This window comes from Anastrepha ludens, chromosome 5 (assembly GCF_028408465.1).
Source record: "Anastrepha ludens isolate Willacy chromosome 5, idAnaLude1.1, whole genome shotgun sequence".
Lineage (NCBI taxonomy): Eukaryota > Metazoa > Arthropoda > Insecta > Diptera > Tephritidae > Anastrepha > Anastrepha ludens.
The window spans coordinates 23,797,830-23,811,910 of NC_071501.1; the positions used below are offsets into that span (position 1 = coordinate 23,797,830).

Genomic DNA, 14,081 nt, shown 5'->3' on the forward strand with positions numbered 1-14,081 from the left:
ATTTATAATTTTTTTTATATTATTTTCATTTGAATCCTTTCATATCGCTCGCACTTACCCAGTAACCGAACTCAATGGTGGCGAGTGTCATCACAACACTCCACACACTCCAGAACAGGTGTGAGAACATTGAGAACACTCGCACTTCATCATCCACACTCTCCAATTCCGCCTGTGTGGGTGTGTAACCCAACACATTTTCATTGATCTTTCGCAAGTAGGCCACATAGAATCTCTGACGTTGCTCCTTTGTTGGGTATTGTTGCTTGTATTGATAGAAGTAGGGCGCCACCGGGTTACTATAATCGAATGTCCATTCTATGAAATGATTGGCGAGATCGAAACCACGATAATTGTATGCGCAATATTCAAAGTCTATGATTTGTAAATCTGGATCAGCATCGTCGCAGGTTAATAAACTGTTTAGAGGTTTCGTATCACCGTTCGAGCAATTGCTAAAGTGTTTACAAGGAAATTATAGCGATTAATCACTACTTGCTTGTAAATAAGTACAAATGCATACAGTGAGTACTACTAAAAATCGTACATCTACTTTTTTACGGTATTTTCAATGTTTAGTAATTAAGAATTTACTATAAAAACAAAGTTTATATTCCAAGAAAAACAGCTTAAATCTAAGTCATAAATATGTAAAGGAAACTCACAAATATTTCAAGCACTTCAATTAAATTTTGTAATTTTTTTCTATTATTCAAAACTGCATAGCTCTTGCAATTTCCATTATTATTATTATTTGACTTCCGTTCATTGCGACCAAAATTGATCTATTGTGCAAAGTCTGCTGAGGTATCCTATATTTAAGGCTAACACTTCTGGGCTTCATTGTCCCGTAATTCATATGAATGCACGGTAATACCCCCAAGGTGGTGCAGCCTAGTACAGGGCATTTACAAAGCCATTTCCAGTGCCCATTTCACAGAATCGACAGATGATGGTCTCAGAGAGACCAATTTTGTTTTTAAGTGATACCTCAGGTTACAGTGGCCTGTAGAGTAACCAGTTAAAAATCTTAAGCCTACTCTGCTGAGCGACTGTATACGCCTTATCAGAAATTTCCTATCACTGGCATTAGATATTGTTTCGTTTGTCGCTGACCAATATAATTTCGCCGGTGTTCGATGAATTTCTTCTCCTCCCACTTTCTGAGAAAATACGTTCCTGTGTTCTTTTGTAAGTCCACAGCAAGGTGCAGGAACAATTAGAGAGTTTGCCTCTTTTTTAGCTAGATGATCAGCCATTTCATTTGCCACATATCCCTCATGTCCAGCAACCCAACCTATAAGTGATAACCACTTGTGTTGAAGTTCCCTAGGATGTTAAGGAGGTTCAGGAGGACAGCTGATGGGAAGGCTTTAAAGCCGCCTGACTATCTGAAAGTATGTAAATGTGGGTTTCTCTTATTTTCCTACGAAGGTAGTGTGTCTCACACAAATCCCGATGCCATGTATTTCTGACTCGAAGATTGTTGGATAAAAGCCATTTCCATATAATTACTATAGTTAAATAGCGCATTTGAATGTCCCATGGAATTTCTATTGTATCGAAGCTCGTAAACTCTTCTTTTGGAACGGAGTTGACTCAACTTTATTGGCCTTATAACAAAATTTTGCACTCCTATCGCGAATGTAAAACTGCCATATTGATCGGCAGTTACACTTATGAGCGGGTGACGTCGTTCAAATATCTTGGAGCTTTCATCTCTGCCGGCTCAGCATCTAAACAAGAAGTTAGTACGAGGCTCCAAGCGACGAACGTGGTCCCCTTTTCGCTATACAAGGCTATAAGTTTCTCGTTTCTTTCTCAGCGAATGAAGCTGAAAACTATAAAACAATAATTCGGTCTTGCACTACTTGTGCTTCTTAACTCTGGGAGATACGTAGGGCGGCTAAAGAAAAGCTTGGCTTGAGCTAAATGACTTTCAAATCACCGATTACATCAAGCTTCAGCGTCTTAAGTGGGCGGGTATGTTCTGAGGATGGTCAACTATAATAGTAAGCTGTATGCGCCTTATAAAAGGGTTCGCCCAAGGAAAACCTGGATTGACACAGTTGATGACGGCGCTAAGATCTTTGGACTGAAAAACTGGAGGGTATCTACAAAGCTACGATGATCCACAGTTTTATGCCACCTCCGAACGGAAAATGGTTTTTTCTGGGGAAATTTTACATGGCAAAAATACACTCAAATGTTTGCCATTGGCTGCCGAATAGGGGCAGCTGTTAGAAAAAACTTTTGTTTATCATTTTACAGTTTCATACACGGACAGTGGAGCCTACTCACTCTCTAATTGTAGTCATGCATCAACCCATTCGGCTACGGCGACTGGGAACAGTATACGTAAACATACAGTCTGTGTCAGAAGAAAAGAACCGATTTTTTTTCTTGTACCTTCAAGATCTATTTCGTTCTGCTTTTTTCTGCGAATTAGTCCCACTCAAGGGCTACGCCAGTACTAACTCAGGTTAGAGTCGTTCGAAACTTTCCCGTAAACGCAACCAAATAAAAATGAGTGAGAAGTACGCGAAGCGTTTCGAGGCGGTATTTTTACGCAGGCATTTGAAAGGGTCAAAATTATCTTACGCCGCGGCTGCAAAAGTAATTTAAAACTCAAAAAAGTTTGTTGTGAAGTGGAATCAGCGGAATAAAATGTATAAAAATGTTGATGACTTTCGCAAGCTCGGCTTGAAGCGAGTGACGACAAAAATGCAGGATAAAGTGATCGTCCAACTTTTTAAGCGGGATCCTTCTTTGCGACAACACCAAGCACGCACAATTCTTGCTTAAAAGGTATAAATGTGAGTATCAACGCCATTGAATGACGACTGAAAGAGGCGAACATATCCTACCGTCCCACATCATCAAAACCACTGCTCTCAGAAAAACACATTGAGAAACAACAAAACAAAAAAATTGCGTCACAGTAATGGACTGGCCTTCCCAGTCCCCAGAAGCCAATCCCATTGAAAATGTGTGGGGAAAAGTGTTGTGAAAACACATCTTGCCGGAAGGCCAGTCTATGATTTAAAGCAACTCATGCGTCAAGTTCGCAAAATCTGGTCCTCTTTGTTTGCGAGCTACGTAGAAAAGCTGGTTCAAAACATGCCGAGAAAATGCAGGCTGTACTCGGCAACGATGGAGACTACACAGCTTATTGAGTAATTGCGGCTCGTAGTTTTGTATATAGTTTCATGTAAAAAAAATTAAATATGTATCTTTTATACTTCGTTAATAATCGTGATTCCCTTTTTCTGGCACAGACTGTATATCTTGACGTTCACGAGGATTCATCTTGCGAGGTTTATAAATAGGCATAGCTCTAAAAAATCAGCCATTTAAATATACCTACTTTCGAAATTAAATTGTGAAAGAACGATATTTATGAAAACTAACGGAACTGCAGTTAAGTTATTGCCGGATATAAGCTATGAGACTATCAGTGATTTTTTGTATTTTCTATCTAATTCTGGGGCTTTGTTTTAAACTTTTTTTTTAAACTAAATATGAACTATATTTTTACAAAAAATTATGAAAACACACAATCTTAATATGGAAAACTTTTCAAAACTAGGGGTACGAATTTCAGTGACACTCACTGTATATATGCAAAGTATGGCACAGTACAAACCTCGCTCCATTTGACTTATCACTGCCCGAGTTAGCATGCAGTATATTGCCCTCTTGCATGTCATTGTGACAGAACATAACTTTGTAGTTGCCTTGATTGATGACAGATTGCAGCCAGGCCTTTTCCTTGCGGAAATCAAAACTTTTCACTTCATTCACCAGCGCTGCTTTATCACCCCTAAGCAAAGTCCAAAACAAATATTTAAGTATAAATACATATATGTATGTATGTATATATATAAGCAAATAGTTCAATATTTTCAATTAAATAGCTACGAATATTTATAAGTAAATATTTATTTACGCACTCACCAATCGCTTCGCGCCAAAATTTTGTTCACTGTTTTAAGCCATCGCTCAATGCAGTTCCACAGCCATTCTGGCTCTTTTGACATGGGGATATCTAAAGTGTGTATTTCTGCCAGTTTCTCGGCAATTTTCTGTGAGATTTTCGGTACTGCCAATTCCTGGGTTAGTAGAGCGCGTGCCTGAAAAATTTTAATTTGCAGTTATCTATGGAAATTTGCAACTTTATGGACTTTTTTTAGTTTGCGCACAACTTACATTGAGGTATTGTTCAAGGCGTCCACCAGGAAAAATTCCATATAGTTTAGGCCCGAAATTTCTTTCGCTCAATAATGCGAAAACAACAGATTCTGTGATAATGCCAGCTAAGGCGTCGTCTTCCTCGCCATGGACTTCTCCGTAGATGCGAAGTAAGACCTGAAATAATTTGAAAAAAAAAAATAATTTGAAATACATACATACATACATACATATTTTGATGCAGGGAGGCGTTAAATTAATCATCCAATTTTGTTCTTGGTTAAGTTTTTTACTAAATAAAAAACGATAATCGTGAGTGTCTTCATTTTGACGTCTATGCGACGCATTCCTTGCGTACTGCAGCTCTCTGGTTTACAAGTGTCAATTATGACTGACATACGACGCCATGTGCAAAAATTATAAATTTTCCGACAGGGTGATTAATTATCGCCACAATAAAAAGAAGAAGAAGACATAGAGGACAACGTTTACGGCCAAGGACTGTCACTTCAACAGTATTCTCCAAAAATGCATGATGTTAAGACAATAACAACGATTACAGAGAAGGTAGCGAAATTCTCTATCAACTGACGAGAAACGGGTTACGATCCCTGAAAGCACTAGTAACGATTCACTATTCACGAGTATACCATATGACCGCCTTAGGCAGTTACACTACTCTATATTTGCCTCCTGTCCGGCGAAGTATATTCGTTGATGACGACCCAACGATGATTGAGTTATGGTGGTGTTAACCGCTTCGTACTGCTGATGAAGCTCATCAGGTGATTAATATCAACGCCTGCTAGCAGGCATAGCAAAGAAATGAGAGCCAAGATACTTAAATCATAGTCTCGCGAAAGCAGATCAGCTAAGGAGAAGTTGCTGAAATGCATCCACTGCAGGACAGCTGACGCAAAAAGGACTCGAGGTAGTGCCAAGGCTCACAGCATTCATACCTCGCGGACAATGTCTTTTACGGGCCCCTATGAAATTCGAGAGCTGAGATTTTGTTAATCTCAGAAGATCTCAGGAACGCCTCCGATCCACAAGTGGCCAGAAAGATTTTGCGACCTTACAAGTTTATGTACTTGCTCAGCGTTCGCTGAGTTGACACGTAAGCCCACCTCTCCAGGAGCAGACCGCTCGTTCGACTCACAGTTTCCTGTAATGTCGCTATGATCATCTACGAAGATAAGTTTGATATCAAATTGAGTTCTTATCTCAACTGTTACTGTTGAAAGTTGTAGTTCTAGTGAAATTTGATAACTAAGGAACCAATTTTGAAAACATAATTATTATTTATTATTTTTACAATGCTAGCATGAAATCTACTCAAAACACTAATAAGCAGGGTAGTTTGGTTGTTCTCCCAAAAAAAGGCAGCTTTTCCAAGTTCAAAAACTTCCGCGAAATCATACTTCTATCCATCACTTCCAAAGTACTGTCCACAAAAGTCCTATTTAACCAAGATTCGACCAATCTGTGAGAAACCAACAATCTGGTTTTCGTCTAAACCATTCGTGTATTGACCCGTGATTAACACTCTACGGATCATAGTTGAGCTCATGAATGAATGTCAGTCGACCCTTGTTTTCGTTGATTATAGCATGGCGTTTGTCAGCATACACTGTGAAAGTATCTATTTGGGAGGCGCTCAGATCTAGAGGTGTTCCTAAGAAGCAGACAGCTTCAGAGCACAATGTGCGGATTTCAAGTCCAGAATACTCCACAAAGGCGTTGCTCTCAGACAGTTGTAATGCCAGCGCAGGTGTTCGACAAGGATGTTTGCTTTCGGCGATCCAATTTCTTATTGTTATTGATGACATCCTACACAATTCTGTAGATGATAAGAGAAGGGACAACTACTGGAACTACACCGAACATCCAGCAGGCCACGCTTATGCGGATGATATTTGCTTATTACCAGTAAATCACTCTGACATGCCAGCAAAACTCGACGCTCTGTGTGCCGAGTCGAGTAAAATTGGACTTCAAATCAACATAGAGAAAAGGAAACCAATAAAAATGAATACCAAAAAATGACAACAATTTTATGCTGCATGGCAAAGAAATTAAACAAGTCGAAGATTTTACCTACCTAGCCAGTGTAATATCTGCTGATATTAGTGCGGGAAAGAATATCCTGGTCAGAATGAATAAAGCAAATGTTCAGCTATGGCAAGTCTGGAACTCATCCCAAATATCCTTCCAAACAAAATTGAGACTTTTTAAATCAAATATCATTTCAGTACTGTTCTATGGTTGAGAGACCTGGCTTGTAACCGCCTATCTAACCGGAAAAGTTCAAGGTTTTGTATGCAGATATCTCCGGCGTATTCTCAAGGTGTGGTGGTCAAACGTCATCAGCAACCTTGAGTTATGTAAAGGGTGGTTAAATTTCAAGGGCCGATGTTGAATGTGAACCACACCTAAACGTCAAGTTTTTTCTACATTTCATTTGACGTTTTTCAATTTCAGATTAATTCAATTTGAATCATGGGAACCAACGCGTTAAAGTTATTCAGGCTTATTATGAAAACGGACGTTCAAATCAAAATGCATATCGCGCACTTCGTGATTTTTTCGGTCAATTTAATCGTCCAAATGTGCGTACAATCGGAAAAATTGTGCAAAAGTTTGAGCAAACCGGGTCTGTAGGAGATGTGAAAACACCAGTGCATGCTCGTACTGCAGAAAATATTGTTGCTGTTCGCGATAGTGTGGTTGAAGAGCCGTCCACCTCAACTCGTCGTCGTGCCCAACAATTGCACCTCTCACGTTCGTCGCATTTACACGCTTACAAGGTGCAATGACTCAAGAACTAAAGCCTCTTGACCATTTCAAGCGTCGTCAATGGTCAGAATGATGGCAGGAAATGGCAACAGTGAATGACCACTTTTCGAAGGAAATTATCTTCAGTAATGAGGCACATTTTCACCTCAGTGGATTCGTCAATAAGCAGAATTGCCGCATTTGGGCGAATGATAATCCAAGAGTGATTGCCGAAAAACCAATGCACCCACAAAGAGTGACTGTTTGGTGAGATGACAACGACCTTTTTATGGCCCGAATTGGAAGATATGGATGTGAACAATATGTGGTTTCAACAGGACGGTGCCACTTGTCACACAGGTAACGAAACAATGGCTCTTTTGCGCGAACAATTTGATGACCGAATAATCTCACGTCGCGGCGATGTCAATTGGCCGCCAAGATCATGTGATTTGACACCGTTGGACTTCTTTCTTTGGGGTTATTTGAAAGAAAAGGTGTACGTCGATAAGCCAGCAACAATTCAAGAGCTAAAGGATTAGATAATTTGGCACATTAACGGCATAGAACCTCAATTATGCCTCAGCGTCATCAAAAATTTGGACCATCGGATGGAGGTGTGCCGCCGAGGCCGAGGCGGTCATTTGGCCGATATTTTCTTCTATACGTAATTGAGCCATACCAATATTATCATAATAAAGAGAAATGACAATAACTTCTTAAAAAATTGTATTTTATTCAAAATCAATACCAGCCCTTAAAACTTAACCACCCTTTATATAAAAAGTGCAGCTTGCAGTCAATGGTCAACTATATAAAATTATGTTGCCAAAATTATTAAACTGCGAAAATATGCAAGGGAAGTATGAACATACGAGTATGTCGACAAGCTCTTGATTGAAACCCGCAAGAAAGCCGCAAAAGGGGCCTACCTAAGACTACAAGTACATGGAAAAGATCGCTGTATAAAGAAGTCGATGAATGTGGAAAAACATGGAACGCACTAAAATTCGCTAGCCAAAAACAGGACCAAGTGGAAATGCTTTATTGAGGCCCTATGCCCCTAATGATAGATAAAGGAAATGATGATGAATAAGAGTACAACTGAAATCGGTAGACTTACCTCATTTGGCTCACTGGTAGATTGTCTTGCCGCTAAGGATAATGGCTCATCACTACTATTATTATTTATACTGTCGCAATCAGAACTATCTGAATTCAATTTGACATAATCCTCACTTCCTTGAGGTGCTGTGGAATGATCTTGGATAAACTGGGAGTTATTGTCATTCGCCGGTAGACTTACATAATACAGGAGGTTCGACAATCCGCCACTGTGAAAAGGGGAATTTTTTAAAAGAATTGTTTTCATATATGTGTGTATGTAAGTATGAAGGTTAAGTCGATAGCTTACTTGATCTTTTTGACAATTATATCAGCCTGGTTGATCGTTTTCCAGCGGCCAGTCAAGTATTCGCGGCACAATCGAGCAGCTAGCACGCGAATTTCCTCGGTCGAGGCCTGCAATAAAATGTGTAAATAAGTCTATATATGTATGTATGTGTGTTTGTATATATGTATGTACATTTGTACATTGTTAATCATAATTAATCACACGTCATTGGTATTTATTTAGAGATAAAGAAAATTGTGTACTACATAGGTGGTGAAATTATTACTAAGAAAGTTCATACGTATATAAAGGGTGTTTTTATTTGAGTCTTTCAACTACATACATGTCTTATTATTGAATTTGAGGGGAAGAATTATAAGTATAGACAAACGTCGTGCGCCAAAACGTGAATTTTATTTACCGGCTTTATGAAGAATTTTTCGCAAGCATTTTAACTGAATTTAATATTTGGTTAGTGCGAAAAATAACACTTCATTCTGAATTGCCTGAATATACTCGAGTACCATAATTTATATGAATTAAAATTTTAAACGGAGCCAAGAGGGCAGTGATATCTTATCAAAATATTGCTGACACTTCACCTCGAAGTACTATCGATGAAACGATTGCGTCATTGCAGGAACACCTAAACGCAAGACTTAAAGGAACTTTGAACTGACCTACTTTCGATTCGTATTTATCAAAATTCGAAAATAGCGATACCACAGCGATTGAGTTTGCAAGGAGTTTCAAAAAATTCAGACCACCAATTTTCGAGTGGAAATTCATACATTTAGTTATTTATGGTAGACAATGGCGGCTGCTTGATACCCTAGGAGCACCAAACCGACAGTGGGGGAAGCACCAGCCAAGTTTCAACGCCTATGCGTTAGGTTAGGTTAGGTTAGATTAGGTTGAAGCGGGCGTTCTGTGGAATACACTCAGGTTGATAGCCCGCTTGGGAAGCTTGCCCTTATCTCTCCTAAAACCAGTGCGCTTTTAAAAAAATCTTAGAGTATCCCTGGTTTCTGCTTAACTCAGATCCTCAAATTCATTAAAAAAAGAGGTTGTCTGTAAAGTCGGTTTACTGACGATAGTTTAACGTGACAACGTCATAAGAAAATATTGATGGAATGGTTGCAATTTTCAAAACAAAATTTTAATTTTATTTGTTTGATAGATATTTTGTATGGATATAGAGGAGGAGGTAAATGGAATTGCAATGGAATAGGTCAAGTTACATTTACACAAACGTGAAAAATGACGAAACATTTATCAAATTCATGAAAGATATCTTCAATTTCGATTGTGCATCAGACGTTAATAAGTCAACAACACTAAGAGGCACCATCATCGATTTGCCTTTTTCAAAACACTTTATACTCGAAACACTCCCTTTCATTTCCTACTTTTTCTATCATCGTCCTATTCTCAACAGAGAAATGGTTCATTACCATGCACACAGGAAGAAGGCATATGCAAATACAAGTATGTGAATTTATATACAAATGCGCATATATAATACATACATATATGTGCTCGCTCAAGTAGGACAGAGCGAGATGTCGAACCTTGCCAAACGCGGGGGCCGATTGTGCTCTTTGTCGTTCGTTCCGCGCTCTCGCTTGCAGTTCAAGCACATTAGCTTACAATTGCTTGCGTACGGAATAGATTCGTATATTTGATATGTCCATATGATTTGTATGCATCTTTACATTTAGATTTGTTCGTTTTGAAAATTGCGCGAAATTGTATATGTATATGCATGTGTATATACATATATTAGTATACAACATATCTTATAAGGTATATGGTAAATATTACCATACATTTTTTCCTTCGTATATAATAAAAAAATTAATAATAATAACATTAAAACAACAGGTATTATTAGCAAACTTGGTTTTATTTTAAATTCTTCAAGTGAATCAAATTAATAATAATCAATAAGAAGGCATATGCAAATACAAATACGTGAATTTATATATGTACATATACGCATATTCCTACATATATACGCTCACTTAAGTAGGAGAGAGCAAGATGTCGAACGTTGCCGTTCGTTTGCTTTGTCGTTCGTTCCGCGCTTTCGCTTGCAGTTCATTCAATGCAATGAGCAAGGTAACGACAAATGAGCAAGGTAACGACATATGAACAAGGTAACACTAATGAGCAAGGTAACGACACATTTTTTCGTGCGTGCAGCCTGTTAAATCGAATTATAAGACGTTATCACGTCAAAAATTTTCTACCTTAAATACAGAGTCGGCACTCGAAGTGTAACCAATTCAAAAGGTTTAGTTTGGAAAATTACTTTTATTTATTTCAAAGTAAAAAATGTGTGTAAATAATACAAAATTGATAATCAGTTTACTTTGCTCGATATGACCACCTTTTGCCTTAACTATGGCCTTGAGACGGTCCAGAAACGAATCGCAAGCTGCCCGAATTTGACTTGCAGGTATTTGGCGCACTCGCGAACAATAGCTTTTTCCAACGCCTCGAGACTGGTGATTTTTTTAGTTCGGACCTCGCTCTCCAAAATGGCCCAAAAAGAATAATCCATCGGATTCGCGTCTGGTGAAATTGAAAGCCATTGTGTGGACGTTATGAAGTTCGGAACGCTGTTTTTTAGCCATTATTGGTTCACTCGAGCTGTGTGAGACGGTACCGAATCCTGTTGAAACGTCCATGGTCTGCCATCGAAATGTTTGTCTGTCCACTGCTTCAAAGCAACCTCCAGAATACCTTCCCGATAATATTTCGCATTTACCTTGACGCCAGGCTCGATGAAAACCATTACCTGTGGCGGGTACTGCCTTCTGGTGACCAATCGATGACTCAAATTCTCGTATGAACGATCGGTCAAATAAGCCCTATCGTTTTGGGAGTTTACGAATTACTCAATTTGAAAAACTTTCTCGTCAGAAAACACAATGCTCAGAAATTGACCATTTTCGACCAAGCGAAACAACTCCTTCCTTTGGGTTGAGATCATGCGCCTTTTGGATTTTGTAAGGCTTGACTTTGATATCATTTTTCACAATCCGGCGGATGCTACGGTCAGATACTTTCAGTTCTTTCGCCATTCGATTGGCACTTCGTCGGGGACTCCGCTCAAGTCGCTTCCTGACTTTTGGAACCATTTCACGAGATATGGTTGTGATTTTCCAGCCAAATATAATGCAATCACACTATTACATTTGAAATCCATTACTGATTTTCTTTTTCCGCGTTTACTCTCGGCAAAATGCTTCCGCGTGCTTGTAAACAATACTCTGGACTGTCATTTAGCCAATTAACAGACAGCTGATGTCCGTGCATCAACTGCGCGATCGATCTGAAGTTGGTTACACTTCGAGTGCCGGACCCTCTAGTAAACCTACCACCATCTCATCGATCCACTCTTGTGACTGAGTTTTTGACTATAAATCACATTTTAACCGTCAATCACTCACCGTATTCGCCTGATATGGCTCCCTTGGCGACTACTACCTATTCGGAAAATTGCGGTTGGTCATGAAAGGAAAACGTTTTGCGTCCGTAGAGGCCATCCGAAAGGCTTGTACCGACATCCTGAAGGACATTCTGGTCAATGATACTCTTTCGAAGAGCTTTTAGATCGCGCAAAACAGTGTATTGATGCCTATTTTCAATAAATAAACCTGAAGTTGCGGCCGCCATAGCCGACTGGGTTGCTGCGTGACTACCATTCGGAATTCACAGAGAGAACGTAGGTTCGAATCTCAGTGAGACACCAAAAGTAAGAAAAACATTTTTCTAATAGCGGTCGCCCCTGGGCAGGCAATGGCAAACCTCCGGTTGTATTTCTGCCATGAAAAATATCTGCCGTTCGGAGTCGGCTTGAAACTGTAAGCCCCTCCATTTGTGGAACAACATCAAGACGCACACCGGAAATAAGAGGAGGAGCTCGGCTAAACACCCAAAAAAGGTGTACGCACCAATTCTATATAATATATAAACCTGAAGTTATCAGAACAAAGCTCCTGTCGTTTCTATTTTAGCTCAATCTTGTTGTTTTTGGACTTCACCTTGTAAGGCTCTTCATTTCTTGAGCTAAGTTGTAGTCCTTCAAGTCTTATCTGAAAAATTCAAAATGAAAAGTAATTGCTTCAAGAAGTTATAGCCACATATGAAATATGCAAATTTCTAACTTCAACTAAATATATTTATATTTGTAAAGAATATTTATTTCAACCTTTTTTTACTAACAGCTCAACTAATGTAAAGAAGAATTCATGAAAAATTAATTAAACTCAAAATTATCCAAACATTCGCATATAAAAAAGTTTAGTTTTTTGGTGTTCTCAAATTTACACCCGCTGTAATTATATTTGTTGCAAGTTTTTTTTCAACTTCATTTATTACATGTAAAAAACACATTCAGTATTACTTCTAGTTGCAATTTAAAAAAGTATTCATAAAAGTTCGTGTCTACAAGCGCGAAATAATACCACACATTTCTCCGCATTTCATATCGCATTTGGCTCCAACTAAGTAGTTAGATAAGTGACAGCAGTGCCTGTTTTTCAAAACATTAAATTATAATGCTCACGTAAATATTTACAGCTGATTAGTAGAATGTAGATATAATGTTTAGCAGAAGCTATAGCGAGCAATTAAGTTTTAGGTAAATCACCTATAATTTTATTGCAAAAACTTTTAATTGAGTCGTTGCTAAATATTGTAGGTATAATATTATTTTCACATTTTAATTCATTCCCTGCACGCTGTGTCAATCAAGATTATTCAGGGAAAGAGAAATACCCAACCTTTTTTTTATTCGTTTTTTTTTTGTTAGTTCTTAATTACAACGGCCCTATAGAAGCCACAAAAAGTACACTTGCACATTTGCCTTATAAATAAGGTTTTATATGCATATATATGGGACGTTCCACGTCAACCGGTACACTAGCCGGTCCAAAATTCTATGGGACCGATTTTGAAGTCCAAGGTCTCAAAATGATCGTCTGAATGTCCACTATTGAAAGCCGTCTGGCCATTGAGAAATTCAATATGGCGTCCAAATTATGGCGTCTAAGCTGACTAAAAATTAGAGTTTATTTAAAATCTTGTGTGCTCCTAAGAAAACCAGGAGCAATGAAAAAAAAGTAATACTGATTCTTTATGTTCTTAGGGTCGCAGATTACGATTTCGGAAGCAGATTTCCAAAATTCAAAATGGCGGATCCAATATGGCGGCCGAAAATATTAATTTATTTCGATTTGTTTAAAATGTATTTCTAAGGGGTTTTTGGGGTCGCTGATTACGAATCTGGAGTCAGATTTTTTAAATTCAAAATGGCGGATCCAATATGGCGGTCAAAAATAAAAAAAAATTATTTCGATTTTTTTGAAACCTGTTTTAAAAGGGTTTTTGGAGTCGCTGATTGCGATTCTGGAGTCATATTTCAAGAATTCAAAATAGCGGATCCAATATGGCGGCCAAAAATAAATAACGTTATAAAATAAAAAAAAAAAATAAAAAAAAAAATAAAAAATAAAATAATTTTTGGCCGCCATATTGGATCATTTTGAGACCTTGGACTTCAAAATCGGTCCCATAGAATTTTGGACCGGCTAGTGTACCGGTTGACGTGGAACGTCCCATATATGTGTATGTATGTATACACTCGTACCTATGCATATAAGCAGTTGTGTACACTAAGCAAAACAGCTATATGGGAGAAACCAACTCCATA

At 38.4% G+C, this 14,081-nt stretch overlaps 1 protein-coding gene across 1 annotated transcript in view; it reads right to left on the bottom strand.

The window, feature by feature from the left end:
• Positions 1-14,081, bottom strand: part of LOC128862980 (choline/ethanolamine kinase) — a 34,148-nt gene that overhangs the window by 1,311 nt on the left and 18,756 nt on the right. The window contains exons 2-7 of the mRNA XM_054101844.1: positions 8,381-8,487; positions 8,090-8,300; positions 4,210-4,368; positions 3,958-4,133; positions 3,647-3,823; positions 59-455 (exon numbers count right to left, since the gene is read on the bottom strand). Of these exons, the coding sequence (XP_053957819.1) occupies positions 59-455; positions 3,647-3,823; positions 3,958-4,133; positions 4,210-4,368; positions 8,090-8,300; positions 8,381-8,487 (1,227 nt within the window). The remainder of the gene's footprint in view (positions 1-58; positions 456-3,646; positions 3,824-3,957; positions 4,134-4,209; positions 4,369-8,089; positions 8,301-8,380; positions 8,488-14,081) is intronic.